Genomic DNA, 21,595 nt, shown 5'->3' on the forward strand with positions numbered 1-21,595 from the left:
GGCTATCGAAATTGCAAAGAGTATGGCATAATATATATAAGACCATGCTTTAACTGTTGTAAATTTAGGGACAGTGATGGAAAATGCCATAATGATAGCATGTGTTTGAAATGTGCAGAACCTCATAAGACATCCAAATGCAACAAAGATTTAACGTCCACGTATACCTGCCTAAACTGCGTATTCAGCAATAAAAATTACAACTCTAAACTAAACACCAACCACGTAGTCACGGATTGAACCCTGCAGTCCTCCACAGAAGCCATGGTGACCCTGAAGAGTGTCTTCTTGGTAGGCTGTTTTTCCTCTAGGTCTTCCGAAGAGTTGTTCACTCCTCGAAAAACATTTTGATACTGAAGAAATCTCGGACCCCTGACTCCTTATATACACCTAAAAGTGCTACACGTTCGAACAGATATTGGCAAACCAGCATCGGCTTGAAAGACATTATGATCGACGCTCGCAGAGATCTATAGGTTAGTACATCTTCTCCAGGACCTGCATGGACTCGCAGGGTCTCAGCAAGTTCTGCCGATCGATCGAACATGCATCGACTCGCCATAGCAGACGTGGTGGGGTAAGCCTCAGAGAAGGGTATAAAAGTGGTGAGAGCTGCCCAGTGAATCAGTTGCCATCGAGATGGAGTTTGTAGTAGACGTACAAGGCTTCAAGAGGCCGGTGAACGACTTTGTATTCAAGGAGGTGGCCGTGGTCCCTCTCCAGGAAGACTTTCTACCGTCTGTCTACCTCTTCCAGCCACCATCTAGCTGGGACTACTTACCTGCCAAGTACAAGAGCGAGAATCGATGGTTGGAGTACAACTACCACGGGATACCCTGGATCTCGGGTGACATCTGCTATGACGAGGTCGCCACCACAATCCAGAACGTGCTGCGAGATGCGAGCAAGGTCTACGTCAAGGGCCGAGAGAAGAAGAAGTGGTTGATGGGAGTGACGATGACGTACAACATCTACGATCTGGAAGAAGTAGGATGACCTTCACTGCAGAAGCTCCAGGAAGCCACGATTACCAACACCGTCTGCTCGCATCATACATCGAACTGGGTTCCGATCTGTGCCGTGCACAACGCTAAGATAATGAAACAATGGCTGCTCAGCAACCGAGGTATTGACGAGGTCGACTGTGGATGGAGCACCGAGTGTCTTGCCCCCTCGTCACCACTCAGAAACGATTAAAATGATGTACAAAATATGATTGAATAAAGTTAAAAAAAAGAGAGATAAACAGAGGTAAACAAGTCGCGCATGCGCCTCTCACCACTCGTGGTAAGAGGCTCATTAATGACGATAATTTGGTAGTACCTCACAGGTGAGAGCGAAGGTGGGGGCTCACATCATCTCTCTAAAAAAAAATTAAACTAGTTCGCGCTATCTCTGACTGGTAAAAGCAAGCTCTAGGATTCAAGGTCATTATTAATATAATAATAAAAAAAATTTTTAAGTTGTTACTTGAGGCCACGTCACAGGCGTCTAATTACTATAAGAGATCGATTAGAAAAATCCATCATCGGATGTGACTCAAATGGTAGAGTGTCGGACTTGCAAGTCGGAGGTTCGAGGTTCGCGCCCGACTCCCGTCACTTTTATTTTACAATAATAAAAACTGTAACAAAGTTACATAAGTGGTGAAAGCATACTATCGGATTCAAGGTCATTTTTTTAAGGAAGTGATGAGAGCCCCTACCATCGCTCTCACCTGTGAGGTACAGCCAATCAAAATTACCTCTCCATTTGATTTTTTTTTTATTTATTTAAAAAAAATACAATTAAAAGTCCTTAAAATCTAATCTGCGGCGCTTGGCGCCAACCACCTGCGATGGTCGGGTGGCCTTGCGTACGCAGGGACCTTCCGGGGAGCGTTTACGAGGTGCACGCTTCTTATCAGCAGAGGGTACCGGAGAGAGCACGGGAGAATTTTCTTTCTCCTCGTCGTTACTTGACGGTACGCTCTGCTGACACACCATCGCCAACTCTTGCATCACGAGATCGCTGTTGTTGGAGAGGTAGAGGTCGCGCTCCAGCAGAGCCCACTTCCCCGGTACCTCCTTCTTCGTCGATGGGAGGCGGGAGACTGAGTCTCCCACCAGCAGGGCCTTCTCCAGAAGGGAAGCCGCCGCCACTAAGCTCGTGTCAGACAGAGCAGAGCTGTGCGCCAGGGGAGACCACGAGAGAGGAAAGCCTTCCTCCGAACTCGTCATAGCCATGGTTTCGTCGTCGTGTGTTAACTATGAACAAATGTCAAAATTTAATTATTGACAAAAATCTATGTAACATATTGATACGTACGGCAAATGGTGGCACAGGTAGCTCCATCGTCCTAGCCCTCTGCAGACGAGGATCATCAAGATGGTCAGGTAGGCCACAGGAACAAAATATTTCTCTTAGCTCTTACTCTCAGGCAAATTAGACAAATAATGACAGTTCCCCGCTCTACGACTTCTTTTTATAGGGTGAGTAGTGGATCAGTCTAGAACTTGCATAGCGATATTGGATGCTGCAAGTACGACGAGCAGTCCCGAACCTGCATACAGGATATTGGGTACTACGAGTTTAACGAGCAGTTTTGAACCTGCATACGCGATATAGGATACTACGAGTTCGACGAGCAGTCTCGTATACCCGTTATCTGAAAATCATCTTTCGTAATTTCATTCATCTTTTAGCATCATTTTGTATCTCGCTATCTGTAATAGCTAAGGGGGAGGTGATAAGTGGTATCGATGAGTTTCGGCCTCCTCTGTCGATTGACGTCATCAGTTTTGATTAAATTATCAATTTTTGAGGTTAGGATCCGTTTTTTGTCTATATCTCGGCAGGGAAAGCTTTTCGTGCGAAACGGACGAAATATTCACCCCATAAATGGGGATCCGACTTCGCACTCTCCACCTAATAATGAAAAAAAAATTTCAGATTTTGAGGTTAGGATTCGTTTTTTTTTCTATATCTCGTTGGGTTAGCTGCTCTGTCGGGAAGTTGGGTCAGCTGTTCGGTTGGTAACTTGGGTTAGAGATCTACCTTACCGACGGTGGGTAGGTGTTCCAGAACCGGCCTAGCTTATCTACTGTCTCTCTATATTATAAAAAAAAAAATTCGCCGCCGCCGGTTGAGAAATTTTTCCCCCTAATTTTTCCTAGCGGCTTCTAAAGTTAAATGCGCGCGTCCGAGTGTGTTTAACCCTTTTACGCTCCCCTTCGCCCGTATAAACCTAATTATTATGATCTTTGTGTTTATCCGAACCCCCCCCCCCCCCACAATAGAAATAAGTCCAACTTCTAGTTTGAATAAATTATCTTTTCACATAGATCCTACGATTTTATCTATAATGTTTCCTTACGGAGATATAGGATGAAATCCAATGTTTAAACAAAATCATAACAATGATAAAAATGTATCTCCTTTGCAATTTTATTCATATCGATTAGCTTTTGGGCCTATGTCAAAATCCTATTTTATATTGTGGAAGATTAACTCAACAGTATATTATTATTATAGAATATTGTAGACTGAATTTTGTATGATATCAGACAAAATTACGTGTAGAATGTTATCAAGGTCTTGTTGATCACATAACAAAAAGTGCGCTTAATAATAATAAAAATTTTGAAAATAACGGAAGATTAGGTAAGGTTGTTTGTTTTGCCATCAATTTATATAGGTAGTCCTAGATACATGTACCAAAGTTTTCTTGATTCAATAGCTATAATGCGAATAATAGGCAGTCCAGCGGATATATTTGTTGTTATTAAAGTAAGCCAAATAAAAACTTGAACAGTTTTATAGCATAGCTTGCTTTTATTACCTTCGCTTTACTTTTTAAATTTCTGAACCGGCGGCGGTAAAATTTTTTTTATTATAAAAAAAAACGTTATCCTCGAAGATACTGGCACACCAATTTGCAACGAACGTGGGGGTTGGCGAGCGAAGCGAGTAGGGATGGGGGGTACCCTCCTAGTAAATATTAATAAATGTGTCCAAACTCTTTTCGAAGCTCCGCGTGCGTTCGAGCACATTTTCGCACCCTGTATCGAAAAATAACGTTCGATACACATGCGACGCGTTGATTCTACAAGAGTGGAAAGTTTACCGGCCGAACGAAGCAAGTTTGCGTACTTGTATCAAAATATACTATTTTAACAATCCTTATTAAAAAATCTCAAGTGAGATCTTGGGTCAAAACTTTATATGTAATTTTGCGTTAAGATTTTTTAAATTTTATAAATAAATGAGTCAGTTGGTAATAATCAAAAGACACTTTATTTATTGATTATGAAATCACTATGATATTCTCTCCTGAAATTTTCGTGTCTAATATTTTAAATTCAAAATATTGCTCAAAATGCTTCAATGCATCTATTTTTAAATACGGTTTTACTATTTATAAATAACTTTCTATTATTTATAAATAGTAAAACCGCAGGGAGGCCGTCACCATGATGCAGGAGGCACTGAGTCTTATGGTTGAGGGTGCCATCGACGATGCATCCGTGGAACGCTGGACCAACGTCATTGTACCCGATCACATTGCTACCTTCGAGCGCCTCTTGGAGACACCAGGGCTAAGTGTGCCAGAGAGACAGAAGTACCAGTCTACAGTGGCACTCCTGCATACCATGCGACACAGAATGACCTGTTGTGTCAAGCGTGGTGGAAGCCTCCAGCAGCCAAGTGTAGCTTGGAATGAAGTGAAGTCGGCTTTTGCGAGTCGTATCAGATCGGGTGTGATGACGAACATGAGACATCTGGACATATCCACGTTCATGGATGACGCTAGAGCTCTCCTCGCCTCGAAGATCGAGCTCGCGCTCCGTGAACACAATGCTGTAAAAGTGAATACAGTGCTGGCAGCCGAGTACGTGATCGTCAAGAATGACGAGGAAACGAAGGACATCAAGTACTTCAACATGAAGAGTGCGTCGATTTATCAGACCACTGACTTGAACGAGTGGTTCACCGCGAACGTCCAACAGCCGTTCGAGAAGCAGAACGACATGTCGGTGAACTTGTACATACTCAAAAAGAGGGGTGAGAAATTTGAAGTGTCTCCGTGCTACGTGACGGCGTCGAAGATCAAACACGTCAATCTTCTCTTCGTGCAAGATTACTACGTGGACGAGGACGACGACGACGACGACGATGAAGAGGTGGAGGACGATGACGACATCGAGCTATTACCTAAATTCCACTATGTGTTGATAAAAGACCTGTCAAGGCTAGCGATTGCGCAGTTGTCGAATCGAGCACACAAACAATATATCTGTGAAAGGTGTCTCCATTACTTTCGTAATCAATTAAAACTGCGGGCTCACGAGGTCGACTGCGCACAAGTCAATCAGTGCAAAGTGGAATTACCCACGAAACACGACAACATCCTCAAGCTCAAGAACTTTGGGCACAGAGAGCGAGTGCCTCTGGTCGTCTACGCCGACTTCGAGTGCCTGTTGCGACCTGTCGACGACGACAACGAGCGTGCGTACCGGCAGCACGAGCCATTCAGTGTCGGCTACTACCTCAGATGTAGTTTCGACGATTCTCGCTCCGAGTACAGATAGACGAAGGCTCGCAAAGTTCAGCCGAGTGGTTCGTCAAGAGCCTGCAAGCTTTGACTGTAGAATTGAAAGAGATATACAAGAACCCCAAATCTATGAATGCTCTCACAGCTTCGGAGAGAGAAGAGTTTGAGAGAGCTAGAGTCTGCCACATCTGTCCGAAGCCATTCTCAGCTGAGGACATGAAGGTCAAGGATCATTGTCACCTCACGGGAAGGTATGTATACTGAATTATGTCATCACAATTTGATTATTTCTAACCTCACATTGTTCTGTGAGTATGTGTTTCAGGTACAGAGGTCCAGCGCACAATAAGTGCAATATCAACTACAACGACTCGAGAACCATACCCGTGATATTCCACAACCTCAGCGGCTACGACTCTCATTTCTTTATCAAGGAGATAGCAACCTGATTCAAGGGTCGAGTGTCGCTCATACCACAGACCAAGGAGCGATACATCTCCTTCTCCATGTTTGTCGAGGGTACGGAATTCAACTTCCGATTCATCGACTCTTACCGCTTCATGGCATCCAGTCTGGAGAAGTTCGCCTCCTACCTCGAGAAACTGAGCATTGCAGAGGGGGAGTTCCAGCTTACAAGTTATTTGTTAAAAACACCGATCACAATAACATTGAATTTAGTGATTAATATTCAATAAACTGTATTATTTAGTGATATTCAATAAAAAAAAAGTTTTATGTATTGTTTTTTAAAAATAAAAAAAAGAGATAAACGGAGAGGTATACGAATCGTGCGTGCGCATCTCACCACTCGTTGTAAGAGACTCATTAGTGACGTTGAACTGGAAGTACCTTATAGGTGAGAACGAAGGTTAGGGCTCTCACCATCTCTAAAAAATTTAGGATTAGAAATAACACTATCATATTATAAGTTTAAAAAAAAATTCTTTATTTCAGTCCTTTTTTTACACCGATGATTTGTCAGTCCAGCTGTTGTGAGTGCTGTCGAACCCCAGCCACTTGACGTAGACTTGATTTCCTCGTCTCTTCAAGACTTTCTCCACGAGGTATACGTCGAGATATTTGGTCTTCGAGAGTTCTTGTTCGTAGAAACCACCAGCTATGGGCTCGTCTCGATAGTCCTTCAACTTATAAGTCACTGGATTGTTAGGAATCATGTGGCTGACTGTGAATATCTCCGTGGACCAGTTGGGTGTGTATCCTTTATCGAACACTTGCTTGGCGTTGCTCACTCGTACTTTGTCGCCAACCTTGAACTTCTGCTTTTTCTTCGTTACTCCAGACTTTTTACGAAATTGTTTCAAAACTTGGGCTCGATGGCTGGAGACTTCGTTGGGTTTTATACCGATAGTTCGATGCTTGGTATCGTTGTACTTTGCTATGAGATCGGGCAAGATGTCGAGCCACTTGTAGTTTCCTCGTCAACTGAACTGTATTCACATCTTGTTCTTGAGAGTCTGATTGAAGCGTTCACATATCGAAGCTTTGCGATTGCTGTATGTGGAGTAGAGATTGATGTTGTAGAGCTTCGTGAGATTCTGGAAACTCTTGTTGTAGAACTCCTTGCCTCGATCTTTCTGCAAATTTGTAGGTACTCGCCCTTGACGCAGTACAGACTTCATCGCTACAGTGACTTCTTCTCCGGATTTTCGCTTGACTGGGACAGTCCACGCATACTTGGAGAATACATCCACGATGGTCAGCAAGTATCTGAAGCCTTTGTTCACTCGAGCGTAGGGTTGCATCTCCACGAGATCAGCTTGCCAAGTCTCATCCAATCCTCGTACGTTAAACTTTCGTCTGGGATAGTTGCGTCGTGCTGGCTTATGAATTTCCTCTACTATTCCCCGATGTGTCATCGTTTGCCTCGATATTCGATTGTGAGCCAGTGAACAATAAGTTGTACAATTCCTCGATAGCCACGTCAATTTTCTTCACTTTCTCTGCACTCTGGTCTTTGAAAATTTGTAGCTCTAATTTTGCATCGCCGAGGTCCTTTCTCAAGCGAGCTGTAACCTCGTACACACTGCGTACTTCAGAATGAAGCGAGCGTTGCAAGATGTCGAGGTTCACTGCATCGCTCGACTGCTGAGGCTCCGAAAGGTTGCACAATCTCTTATTTTGCAGATCGTACTGACCGTCTGCTGTCAAGCCGATACCGGGAGGACCTGGTCTGCTATTGGCTTGTTCCAGAGTGTGACCGAACACGTCGACGCTCATATTGGAAATGATTAAAATCTTCGTACGTGCTCAGTTTATATAGCCTCCCTCGTACAACTCTTCTATAATAGAACGAATCTCATTGGTGTGACTAGGATTGCCAGCTTTTATCTCAGCCATCAATAGGCGAAGGCTATCCACGAGTTCGTTCGGATCATCCCAGTAGACGTAATCCATTCTCGTATCTCGTCTTGCGATTTTATACGGGGGTAGCCGTTGTAATAGTCCGCCTGTTGTCGAAGTAGATTTTCGTTTTCTCGAATTATCCACAACAGTGAAAAGAGGGGCAATGAATTCACTGTATTTCTTACTATTGTGCACGCGAATAGATTCATTGGGGTTGAATTTCTTTTTGTGTACGCTAGACGTTTCAAGAATCTCTTGATAATTCTTTAAGTCATCGCCAGTAATCAACTATCTATTGGGATGCTTTGATATAAGTAAGTCCAATAATCCTTGAGTTTTTGTTATTCACTTTGACATGCAGATCATCGAATAGTATCGGAGAGTTCTCAATCATGTATGCCCCTTTCTCCTTGCGCACTCCATAAATTTTATCCAAATGCTTACTATATCTTGAATCAAGAATGAATGTACTTTGACGATCATCTTTATTTTTTGAATGATCAACTTCTTCATCTTCTTCAGCTGTTTCAAAAGATGTGTCGGTTTCCTTATAAATCTGCGTCGCATCATTCTCATTGTCAACTTTATAGGTATCATCGAGGCTGCCAGTCGATGAAACGCTCTTATCGTCATCCTCGATTGGTTCATCACGATCGAATTCAGGCTTCATACGCTTGATTTCATGCTTGATATCGTTGCTACTGCTCTCCGTAACGTTGATGAGTTTCTCTAGTGGATTGACGATGGGCTTGAAGGTTTCATCCAGAGTTCTCGCGGTATTCTCTTTACCATACTTCAGTAGTCTATGTTTCCGTCTGATCGCCTCTCTCGCTCTCGCAATTTGATGAAGAGCATTTTTTTCTCGTCGAAACTCTGCTGACATGTTGATGGTTCAACAGTTCACACTCAACTGCTGTCTACTCGATTGAGAGGTCTTGTATTTATAGCAAAGCAGTCGAAGCCCTTTCTGTACCGTCCGGCATTGAGTGGTCTGTCTTTATCTATCACGAGAAATCAATACTTGTCATCTGTCCAACACTTGGAGCACAGTTCTTTGAATTGCGTATATGTCATATCGGTATTCACGTGATCGTTGTAGATGTGTCTCAAATTCACATCCTCTTGTCTGAATGCTGCCAAAAAATTGATGTTGTCTCTCTCACGAGATGTTTGGGAATATGCGCGTAAGACTGACAGAGATAGAAACAATCGACTTGCTTGTGTCTACCCATGCAGAAGAACGCTCTCACGTTGTCCTGCTTCTCGCATGCTATGTCATCGAATACGATGATGGAGTTGGGTAATGCGTTGTCAGGAAATATCAATTCGTCATGCTCTTTGAAAGCAAAATACTGCACTTCATCTATGGATTCCAAGAGTTCTCTGATCGAGTGATTTGGAATAGATGTAGATGTTTTCAAATCTCAGTCCGTTGGGATGTGTGATGAGTGATAGTAGACTGTTAGTTTTGCCGCAGTTGGATGGTCCACAGAATACAGCTCGTACGTTACTCGGAAGTAGTTCACCATGTCGCTTCTTAGGTCCAACATCCTGCTGCGCTATATCGTCAAAATTCAATACCGGTAGCTTGACAGTTGGTTCCTTGAAATCCATGTTTGCAGCGCACTGTCTCGATCACGACTGTGCCTCAGCCTATAAATAGACCTCTTTTATAGTCGCGTCCTCAGTCGTGAGTCAACTTCTGAAGCGTAATGATCGTAAAGAAGCGACGACAACGAGGACGTGGCTTACTGAACAATCTCATCAACAATTTACCAGTGGAGCTTCATCTGCCTGGATACCAGTACTGTACTACGAGAAACATACCGAGCCTGTACTGAATAAAACTGACTACATCACGCACTTGCCTCTCATTGTGATAGACTGCTCCAAGCAGAACGAGTCGTTGAAGAGCGCTCCAGTGGACGTTCATCTAGAATTCGAAGCGAGAAACAATTTCCCAGCTGGAACGTCAGCTTACTGTTTGATACTTCACGATCGTATTGTGCAGTACAATCCTGTGAGTGGAGACGTGAAGAAACTTGTCTGAGTCACTTCGAGATGGAGATCATGGTGGACATGCAGGGCTTCAAGCAACCTGTGGACGACTTCATCCTCAAAGAGTTTGCGATAGCGCCTCTACAAGGTGAAACTCTAGTCTGGCTATTCAAGGAACCCTTTCCCTGGCGCAGACTCTCGGACAAGTACAGAAAGGAAAATTCATGGCTCGAGCGCAGCTATCATGGCATACCTTGGACTTCGCGTAATCTACTCTACACTCAAATCAGAGATATTCTTCGATCAACTTTACGAGACGCCACGAAAATACTTGTGATTGGTCCAGTGAAAAGTGAGTGGTTGGAGCGCTTTAAATTCCGAGTTCAAGATATCGAAAAATTAGGCTTTCCCTGTGTGGACCAGCCAAAGTTGGAGACGATCTGCACCAATCATAACGGGGTGTACAAAGCCACATGCGCACTCCACAACGTTAAGATGATAAAAAAATGTTACCTGGACAACGTTTACATGGATTGGATACCTACAAATACTCTGTGATTCTCCCAGCATCCATCGAGAGAGACATGGATCGAGAAAAGAAGAGCAACGTGAGGTATACTTCACTTCCTGATTGTAAAAATATGAAGAAGGATACTTCTCAGAACAGACAAGAAGCAGATGAGAAGAAAAGTAAGTTGACTGAGAAGTACTCCAGCAACACACGCTCTCTACCTGAACAAGAAGGATACAAGAGATTCTGAGAATATCTTAAAAAAAAAAATTTATAAAAAAATTAAATAAATAAAAATTTTTTTTCAATTTTTTTTTGTATTGAATTTATTTTCACCTTTGGGATTCTCAGTCTTGGGTCCTATAGGTAACTTGAGTTACACCCCCTCGGGGATTCCCCGGGGCAGTAGCTTGGGTCATCAGCCCGGTCGATAACTTGGGTTAGCTGTTCGGTCGGTAAGTTGGATTACTCGGTCGGTAAGTTGGATCAGCTGCTCGTACGGTAACTTGGGTTAGAGATCTACCTTACCGACGGTAGGTAAGTGGTCCAGAACCGGCCTAGCTTATCTACTAGAGAAGATTCATCTTTATTTTATTCTATAATTTTGAAACCGGTCCTATGTGTATTATATATATTTATTATACATATATGTGTAGCCATATATATTTTTATAGAATCCCTGGCAGAAGTTACTAAGAAAAACTAAGAAACTTTAAGAAATACAAAAGATTATTGATAAATGTAAAGAAATGTAAAGAAATTTGAAGAAACTCTAAGAATTACTCTACGTTAATGGGCAAATTTATTAGATATTCTTAGTTTTTCCTAGATTTTCTTAGTTTTTTTTAAGCACTGTCATTTTTTCTTAATGTTTCTTAGTTTTTCTTAACATTTACTTACTGTTCTTAGTCCATGCATCCCTGGTGGAAATAATTAGCTGTGCCAGATCATGCCAAACTGTGCCACATTGTGCTCATGCCAATTTGGATATTTCGCAAGATTTGGCACTCTTTGGCACAGTGTGGTATAGCACAGTATGGTACAATTAGGCACAATATTATATTTTTAGAATCAAAAACATTTTTCTCCAGTTTTTTTCAAATTTTGAGCACAGTTTGATATGGTATGGCATAGTTTGGCTCAAACTGGCATAATATGGCAGAACCTCCCTTATACAATTTAATAAAAAAAAGTGACCCGAGGTGGAATCGAACCCTGGTCGCCGGCGTGCTAGTTGAACTCTTAAGTCTCATAAACTTCAAATTATTTGTACTATAATGGTTAAGACTACTTATTAGCTACTCATTATAAACAATAAGGATGTGCTATAGCGACACTATGTCAAGCTGTGACAAACTGTGCCTAACTGTGCCTAACTGTGCCTTACTGCGCTTTCAAATCAACTGAAAGTGTTGAATATTAATAAGTACTCTCACAAGAGAGATATTAAGAAATGAATAAGATTTAAAAAAATATATATATATATATATATAATTAATTATTAATAATAATAATGAATGACAGAAAAATTGTAACTTGTTAAAACGTATGCAAAAATTGTTTAGCAACAGATACATTGTGTACATAAATAGTTTAAATAGTTTTAAGTTTCTAATGTTGATATTCATATTATACCTTTTTTTGTTGTAACCAGGCTTATAGGCAGCTGCTAACGGTTATCTTTGTTTACCTCTGCACGATTTTCAGGATTCATGTTCTACATACCTGGTAAATTTTTTAGCGAATAAACAAGCACTGTTGCTGAAACTAGAACACAAAATTTTACCATTCATTATTTGTACCAGTCTATAATTATGTTCTTACGATATTTGCAGAGTAATAAAGAATTAATATATAATTAAATCAATACAACATAAATACAATAAAAAATAATTTATATGTAGTCACCTCAAAATTTTAAGGATATGTGACCATTAAGTAGTCCATAATAGTCCGGGGACCTACAATAGTTCCCGTAGCAAATTTAAGGTCCAGTCGAGCACCAAGACTTTTCTTACGTATTTTTGTCCCCTGTATCGGAATCGCGAGAATGGATTGCTGGAAAATGCATCTAACAGTAGTTATAAACAATTTAATATTTAAGAATCGAAAATCTCGGTTTAAACTCGAAAAAAACGATTCTCAAAGCTATTTCATTTATGTTCATACCGAATACACTTAGTTTGATAGTAAAAATCCACCAGTCTTGTAAACATTGTTATTTTCTTATTCAGTCAGTAAAGCAGGTTATGGCTGACCACATTGAAAAATGAAAAATAGGCTAGTGGATTTACTATCTAACTAAGTGTATTCGGTATAAACATTAACAAAATAGCTTTGAGAATTTTTTTTTCGAGTTTAAACCGAGATTTTCGATTTTTTAACATTAAATTGTTTATAAATATTGTTAAGCGCATTTTCCAGCAATCCACCCTCACGATTCGGATTCAGGTGACAAAAATACGTAAGAAAAGTCTTGGTGTTAGACTGGACCTTAAATTTGCTACGGGAAGTCTTATGAGCCCTCGGACTAGAACACGAGAGCTGTCGTTGACTCACTAGGTATAGTAAAGGACTGAGGAACCAAAGGGCCAGGTTCAAATTTCGACTGGAGAAAGTTTTTTTATGAATTTTTTATTCTTTATTGTAGCGTAAAAATATGATAGTAAGCGCGTGCTGTAGTACGTGATTATAAGATGTTAAAGTGAGTCCTAAAAGTCATATATTTTAACACATTATTATGCACGTGACGATTTAATGTGACTTAGCTTGTGATAAAGCATTAATTTTAGCACAAGATTTAGCATGTAAGGATTTTTAGCAGAGATATTACACCTTTAGCGGCGTGTGTACCCATTACGAGTCAATAATGGACCCCAATCTATAACACTTTGTACCAAATAGAACAACCGAGGTACGTTGTATGCCATAGCAATTTGTGAATATTAATACTCTGTATAAACAACAAATTTTTTTCAGCAGTAAGTTAGCGCGTAGTAGTTCATTACGAGATATGAATTGGATGTTAAGTATATAGAAAACATCTAGCTCAATGCTTCACATATATTGAAATATGTGATAAACACATTAAAATAGGGAGCTGTAATATGAAGTCCAATTCTCTTATTCTCCTGCCTTCCACCAACGCCTATCATTAATAGCCCGAGTAAAACAAACTATTTGATTTGGAGCCTCTATCAACAACAACATGTTATTTATTTCAGAAAAATTACTGGGTGATTAATAGCGGGAATAATCAAGTGATTAATAGCGAGAATAATCGCTTGATTAATCGTGTTAATTTATCGAACTTTTTTCTGAAATTTATCTGAAATAAATTTTTTAATAAAAGAAATAAATTTATTTTATTTGAAAATTTGTTTTGGATGAATCGCGCGATTTGTCTAAAACAAATTTTCAAATAAAATAAATTTGTTTCAAATGTAAAATTAGTTAGTGAGGTGGCCAGTGTAGGTGTTACCATCCGAATTGTAACACCTAGATTGGTCACCCCGCTTTAGGGGGAGTGGGAGCTAAAGCTTCGCAAATTCGCCACGGGGTATTTAGTCAGGTACAACATATAGAACATATATATATATATATATATATACAGTTTAGGCAGAAATTAAAATTTTCATATCTTCGATTTCACAGAAAACCACCCATATATAATATTTAAGACTTATATGAGAGCTTATATCAGCCACTTGTCATAAACATGGAAGAGCCTCAGTAGAGAACACCGTCTTACACTATGCCACATTGTGCCGAACTGTGCCATACCGTGCAAAACTGTGCCACACTGAGCCATATTATGCCAAACTGTACCAAAACTTAAACGCTACAAAACGCTAAAACAATATTTTTATTTGAAAAATTAGAATTGTGCCATACTGTTCCACACTGTGCCAAGCTATTACCAAATGTTCAAATTGGTATATATATAGCACAGTGTTGCAAACCTTAGCACAGTCTGGCACAGTTTCGGCACAATTTCCATTTCCACTAGGGTATAAAGCTAGTATTTATGGTAGATTCTTTATGAAATGTATGTTTAATTGATTTAAACATGTTTTAAAATGATTATTAAAATGAAATATACAGTATATTATAACTATGATAAATCACACCAGTGATTAACTAATTATTTTTGGTATGCAAACATTATATTTTTGTTTTATTTTGCAAAAACAAACTGTCACCACAATGTTTTTGCAAGTGCACGCCTGGTGGTGACATAGTGATATCGATGAATTGTTAGGGTATGTAAAGCTTAATATATCTAAGAAGATCCATATTTAAAAAAATAAGATATCCTGCCTAAAACATCCGATCCCTTTATCTTGAAGAAGTTTTATTTGTTGTCTGATGGTCAGATTTAAAATACGAATTTGTATTTTAAATTTTATAAGAATCATAAGCGAAGCAATAATACTTGTAATAAAATAAGATATTAAGATGATATTTTATTATATTCAAACAGTTACTGATAAGTAGAATTTTACAACTTCAGGCAGTGCATGGCATAACCTAATAAACTTATGCATACAAATTTCTAACCTCAAAGAAAATACTTTTGAATTGTTCATGTATGCACACGCATCTAAAAGCTCTACTAAACCTTAAAAAGTAAAAATTAAACAAGCGGAGCTCATCTAAATTTGCTAGTATGGCAAAAAATGCAGTAACATGACCTCCATTTTTTTGCTTGGAACTCGCTCCACAATTACCAGCAAATTATATGACCAAAAAGAATCTGGAAAAGAGATTTGGATGAAACTTTGGTATCTTATAATAAAATATAAAGTCTTTTGAATTAAGGGCTAGACGGAGCTAAAGCTTTCCAATGCAATCACAGGGAGTATTTTGAATTACAAATGTTAAAAAAACAATTTAATCAACCCCTAATTTCGATAGAATGATTTATTAAACTTATAAGTCCTCAGTTTTTTATCACAATACTTTACAGTACCATTTACTTATATATTTAATCATATTTCATGAAAAAATGTTGCTTGTACAGTATCTTAATAAACTTATTACAAACATTCAAGAGCTTCATTGAGCTCTGGTATTGTATAAACAGTGCTCCAAGTACTGTTTGAGGTTTGGCCAAAATTTAGGTGAACAAAATTAAATAGAATTAATAAATTTAACAATGCCCCAGAATAAATACAGTATTTAAATCATCCTATGTTTAATTGTCAGGCATGAATTGAATTGTACGTTCGATAAACTTTTCCAGTTGATACAAACATTATTGAAATATTATTGCAAACATAAGAGACTGGGCTCAAGTCTGATACGAAATAAGGTCATATTAATTATACTAACTGATTATAAAATAGATTAAATACTTGAAAAGAATAACTATTGCATTAAAAAGTTCTATTATTGAATGCAAAATAGTGCAATCTTAATAATCTTGACTTAACTTACTTAATCGGAAAATGGTACAGTTATAAAAATAATAATAATACAATATAATAAAATACAAAAATTATTATAATATTATAATATTATAATATAATGTAAATTTTACATTCAGTGACAGCTTTTTACTATTGAAAAGAATTATTATAATTAAGTTATTTAACAGTATACATATATACGTATATGCTACGTAAGTAGAGTACCTCTTGGCGCAAAACGCAAGCGCGATCTACTGGATTCCTTTATAAATATAAGTCTAGGGTTGGGGTCCTCAGTGCTGGGGTCACGATTATTCGTAGGGTCGCTCAAATGCCAACTTCAGGAGGCATCGCAGTAAGAGCGATCTGCTTTGTCCCCTGAAGTCAGCCATTGGTCGACCCTGCATCAATTTGAAAAAGTTCGAATTACGGTGGCTGCGCCGATGAATAAGAAAATTTCAATCTAAACCTAAAAAACAAGAACCCTAAGCACCAAATCTAGTTACCCGAAATTTTAATATAAAACGTGAATACTAATATATCTCATCCCGGCTGAAAATAATCATATGATAATCATATGATAATCGTGATTTTTTTAGAAAGATTCACAATTTAGTTTTCGAGTTAAAACAATTTAAAAATTTGCGCTTTATGGTGTGTAATAAAAAAAGGACGAACGATAATATAAATTTTCCGTGGTAAAAAGATAGGTAATTTTATTCTTCTTTAGGTACATACTAAGCAATTTACTTTACTTTTAGCATATATGCTCTAAGTTTTAGTATCATTAGTATTGTAACATATACAAAGTAAATCGATGGGTTCTTTTATCCTCGTACAAACAAAGGATTCTCACTGATTTACTTTATAAAATAACGGAGATATAAGAATTATGTTGATCGCTCAATGTAACTGTATGTTGTTGGGTTACATAACATATGAGTGGGACACGCTCGGTTTAGTAATATTAATATAGGTAAATGTACAAAGTAAATCAATGAGTTCTTTTTTGTGTTTATCAAAAGAGGTTTTTTACCGATTTATTTAATAAAATAACGGAGATATAAGAATTATATTGATCCCTCAAACTAACATATCATAACATATGATTGGGACATGCTTGGTTTAGTAATATTATTATTGTGACATGTGCAAAGTAAACCGATTATATTATTATAAACGTGAGTGTATTTCAAAAGTTTTCTCGTATTGGGCACGACAGCGAACCATGCGCAGAATAGTGACGCAGTTGCAACGAAAAATCTGTAATGTCGTAATTCAGGGAGTAATAATCTGCAATCGTTTTTCTATTTTTTACATAATAATAATTGAATATTTTCAATATTTGGCTACAGAGCAAATTGAAGTAGCCCCTGAGCAATTTTTTGCCATATTTAAAAGTCTATTATTATGCTCGCTTAGAGAGATACAAGTATTCCAAAGTTGTAAATATTTCAATTTTTTATTTTAATGTTTCCTATAAAAACGAAGGCGGGGCAAATTAAAATAATAACGTGGGTGGACTGAGCAAATTCAGATCTATCCAATAGTATTTTTTTATTTATGTATATAGATATTTGCGGGCTGGAGTGTGGGGGGGGGGGGGTTGATGTATTGTTCAGTCGGCTTATCACTGAGCACGGCGCTCGCGTGCGTGAGCCGCTCTCTCTCTCGCTCTCTCTCTCTCTCTCTCTCTCTCTCTCTACTCCTATGTCGGAAGTGCTGCCATCTGTCAGTGGGGCACCTACATATATAGGTTACCGGCAGAGCGCAGCTGTGCGCTGTACTCAAAAGTTAGAAAAGAGTTATATTGTTAAGGGGTCCGGCCTGGGTTAAATCATGCAAAAAACAAAACAAAAAATATCTACTGAAAATATTTACAATATACACTATTTCTACCAAAAAATATCATATGACCCCTTAGACCTAATGAAAGATATTTCTAAAAAATATCAATTAAATGTTGTTAGCAACAAGTGCAGTGTGAAAAATATTGATTAAATTTATTAGCTACGTATACAACGTATGGATAATAATATTTAATTAATATTATTATCCATACGTTGTATACACACACGATTAATCACATAACTTGAATCTCACGTGATAAATCACATGATCTATCACGTGACTATTTGGCATCATTTTTTGCGTGATAAATTACGTTAAAAATAACGTCAAAAATCACTAATAAAATTGAAGTATTTGTTTTAATTAAAATAAATTATTTTGTTTTTACTAAACAATTACAAAAAATATATTCGTTGATGCTAATCAAAATAAATTGACCGCAAAAAAGTGAAAAAAAAAAACTGCCCTAACCGAAACTTAAAGCCATTTTTACTGTCCTAATAATGGTGGCTTGCAGATCATATAAAAATTTTAGATATATCATTTACGTGTATAGACTATCAGCTGTTATTTGATAAAATATGGGAAAAAATTTTATTGTATAATTAAAGAAATTAATTTATCAAGTAAACATATTTTTTTTGTGTTTTAATTCTTATAAATTAGAATGATATCAACTTTAGATTATAAATATCAATCTTAACTTCGAAAATATTTTAGATCTTTTAATTTTTATCTTAAAGTATACGTGTAAACTATACACAGTTATAAATATAACATATTTTTAGGTAAAAGTAGCATAGAATTTTCATTAGGCAGAAATATAATAGAGATTATAAAGTTAAGGACCGAGGTTCAATCCTGGGTAAGGACAGTTTTTTCTCATTTTTGCGATCAATTTGTTTGGATGAACATCGACAAATATATTTTTCGTTATTGTTTATAAAAACAAAATTATTTAGTTTAATTAAAACAAATACTTTAATTTAATAAGTGATTTCTGACGTGATTTTGAACGTGAATTATCACGTTAGAAATCACGCCAAATAGTCACGTGATAAATGACGTAATTAAAAAACTGAGTCCAAGGGAATCGGTCCAAAAAATTTTCCTCCACTTTTCAATTTCCCAGTCAGGAAAAGAAAATCCCCCCATCACTGCGCCAGGCGGAGAAGTGCGTGAGGGGAAGTGAGGGCGGCGGCGGCCGCTGCGCCGCGCGGTGATGAGTGAGGGTAACCGTTGCTAAGGAGGTCGGCGACGGCTGCGCGAGAAAAAGGGGAAGCGGACGCAATTTATAAACTATTTCCGCAGAATCTGATGATCGGCTTGCGCCGAAAACTAATTTTCCATGAGCAAAATCTTTGCGATTTGAGAAAAGATAGGAGGTGCATAGCTCAACGCAGATCGAAACGTAACCTATTTACAGGTTACCTAGCTCTTGCATTTTAATTTCAAATGAGTCTAGCTGTGCTTCGACGCACAGGCCCGAACTTAATTGGTTCAGCTGATTATGAGCTATCGAGAGCTAGGCGCGAAAAAATTTCAAACGAGAGACCGCTTTTATAGCACAGAAAGTGCTTCCTCTTGTTTCCATTGCGTGAGTGGTGATTAGAAATGTTTTGTGTGTACGACTGTCCAAGTCTCTACGCCCGGTTTTACTTTTTTAGCTGATAAGGGAGAGGGTCTAAAGCCCCGTAGCGTAATTTTGGAGCATAGCACACGAGATGCTTCCACTGGCATTCACCGCAAGGGCGTAAGGTTTTAGAATGGAATAAAAAGGCGTTTTAGCAGAATATCCTAACTTTATACCAGACTTTTCCATATCACAGAATATTTTATGACCTAATTCTTTTTCCTTCATTTCCAGATTTCCTCGATGGTCTGGGCATTCTCCGATCACAGTGAATTGAAAGCAGCAAAAAACTCTATTCTGACGCCTACTTTTGAGGCTTTCTTTAAAGAAAATTTGATAGAAATAAATGTCTAAGAAAGTATCAGTTGTTATTACTGAGTATCTGTTTATTACTAAAAAACTTATTGTGCTTTAAATGGCTCCACGGCGAAGTGGCGCGTACACAGCTAGTCTGCCTTACAGCATCGGAAAATCTGCGGCAGAGGGACCCTGCACGTGTTCGAAGACGTACACATTTGAAGTGATTTCACGGCGAGGGTTATTCGCTCGTTGACCCATGAAAACTCGTACGCCCAATAGCATACATCTTTCGCACTTCTGATAAATAATAATATGTGCAACTCGTGCCTAGTTGCCCATAACACACGCAGCCGGCTGGTCGCACTGGCCTCGCTCCTGCGCCCAGCGCCGCTTGCGTGCGCTATTGGCAACTTTTCGCACTCGTTGCACAATGTACTATTGTCTCGTCACTTATCCGTAGAACGCTCAATATCATTGTGAGATTGTCTCCTATTTTCATTTGGTAAATATCGTTGTGACCGAGCTCGAACGTTGCGCGATTCGAACGCCGAGAATCGCGCATAGCAACCCTTATAAACAAGATCAACGACGTCGCATTGTTATTGTTTAAGTCAAATCCAGAGAAGTATCAGTGTCTCATTCAGGTATTGGCTACCTATGAAGATGCAGACTTTTTCTCTTCTGCTCGCTTACGAGATGTCTACGCGTTTTTGCGCGATCACCTTCTACCAGTCAGATCTTGCAGATGCGAAATTTAATTGCTGGTCGTTAACAGAAAATTGATCATCACATCAAGTAAATATTTTCGTATGATTGATTGTATGACTATTTTTACTGATTCACTATCTTATACGTTAAAATGTTCTATTTGAATAGTTTATGCAAAACGAAGCCTCACTCGATGATACTTCTGGATGAACACGTTTCCGAAATTATGAAGAAGCTGAGGCTTTATGATGTTGTGAAAATTTTAAAGATGGAAAGACTAAATGAGAAAGTTAACTTTTTAAGAGAGATTATGACAAAAGCATGGGGCTCAATGGGGCCGTCAAATGGTGTATCGTTGGCAAAAAGTTACGCGAGGAAGCAATTTGAAACCAACAAAGAAAATAAAGATTTGGATCTTCCAGATATCTGCAAAGGATATAGGATGATTTCGCACATTCATGTTCTCAATACCGATCCATCGAAATCATCTAAACATTTGTGCAATAGAATTTATAGAAAAATCTCTTTTATACATTTCAGAATACGTTAGTTCATTTTAACAACATCTAAATTAAAAACTTTCGAGGCATGTGCTTAGTGGACAAAGCTAAAATATGGCTAGAATTCACTGAAGCATTTATAGTTGACGTTTTGTACGGCCGGAATTCAATAGATATTGACCAAATTAAGAAAATTTCAAGTATATCGGAATCATTTCAAGACGATGACGTCGACATCTGCATTTTAGAAAACTTTTTGAGAATTGACGCTTTTGAAAGATTAAAATTTTTGGTGCAGTCGAAAAAGAAAATGAATAAGTACACTTGCAAAAAATGCAAGAGTATACCCGTCAACAACGCAGTTCAGTGCGATTCATGCTTGCTCTGGTATCATTGCACATGCGTCAAAATCAATCTGGCTAAAATATCCGAAGTTGAAAAGAGTGAATAGTTATGTGCTAATTACCTATGAATTCACATACATCGTAATCCAGCGTAGGTTGATATTCTTAAGAAAATAAATGCTATTAATAAAACACTTTTGATTTTTTTCTAAATAAAATTCGAACCCTCCCACAATTCAGCTTTTTCAGGTGATTAAGCGCGCATATGAGTCGTACGACTTCGCCGACTGTAATCCGTTTTCATGTGTGAAAAATCATGTTTTGAGCCCTTTGCGCGACACGCCGTCTAGAAAAGCTCTTGATATCGCTCGAATCACACAGCGCGCGCCGTTTAGTCAATCTCAAGTAGAAAAATAAGCTAGTGTTTGTCGTAGCAAGACTG

At 38.4% G+C, this 21,595-nt stretch overlaps 2 protein-coding genes across 13 annotated transcripts in view; both read right to left on the reverse strand.

Annotated features, from left to right (window-relative positions):
• Nucleotides 1–16,080, reverse strand: part of LOC100114017 (alpha-(1,6)-fucosyltransferase) — a 244,389-nt gene extending 228,309 nt beyond the window's left edge. For 2 of the 12 annotated variants that reach the window (XM_032602095.1, XM_032602090.1), the window contains exons 1-2: nt 16,043–16,080; nt 12,042–12,173 (exon numbers count right to left, since the gene is read on the reverse strand). The gene's annotated coding sequence lies outside the window, so the exon portion shown is untranslated. Of the gene's footprint in view, nt 1–12,041; nt 12,174–15,100; nt 15,163–15,740 lie in introns of all 12 variants that reach the window. The other 10 variants (XM_032602094.1, XM_031930220.2, XM_032602089.1 and 7 more) reach the window with 9 other exon arrangements.
• LOC116738687 lies at nt 1,222–3,627 on the reverse strand. Its single transcript, XM_032602098.1, has 2 exons — nt 2,308–3,627; nt 1,222–2,246 (listed from the first exon to the last, which is right to left on the reverse strand). Exons 1-2 carry the CDS (start codon nt 2,332–2,334, stop codon nt 1,788–1,790), a joined length of 486 nt encoding a protein of 161 aa, XP_032457989.1. The 5' UTR covers nt 2,335–3,627; the 3' UTR covers nt 1,222–1,787.
• Nucleotides 16,081–21,595: the final 5,515 nt, after the last annotated feature.

This window comes from Nasonia vitripennis (genome assembly GCF_009193385.2).
Source record: "Nasonia vitripennis strain AsymCx chromosome 4 unlocalized genomic scaffold, Nvit_psr_1.1 chr4_random0010, whole genome shotgun sequence".
Classification (NCBI taxonomy): Eukaryota; Metazoa; Arthropoda; class Insecta; order Hymenoptera; family Pteromalidae; genus Nasonia; species Nasonia vitripennis.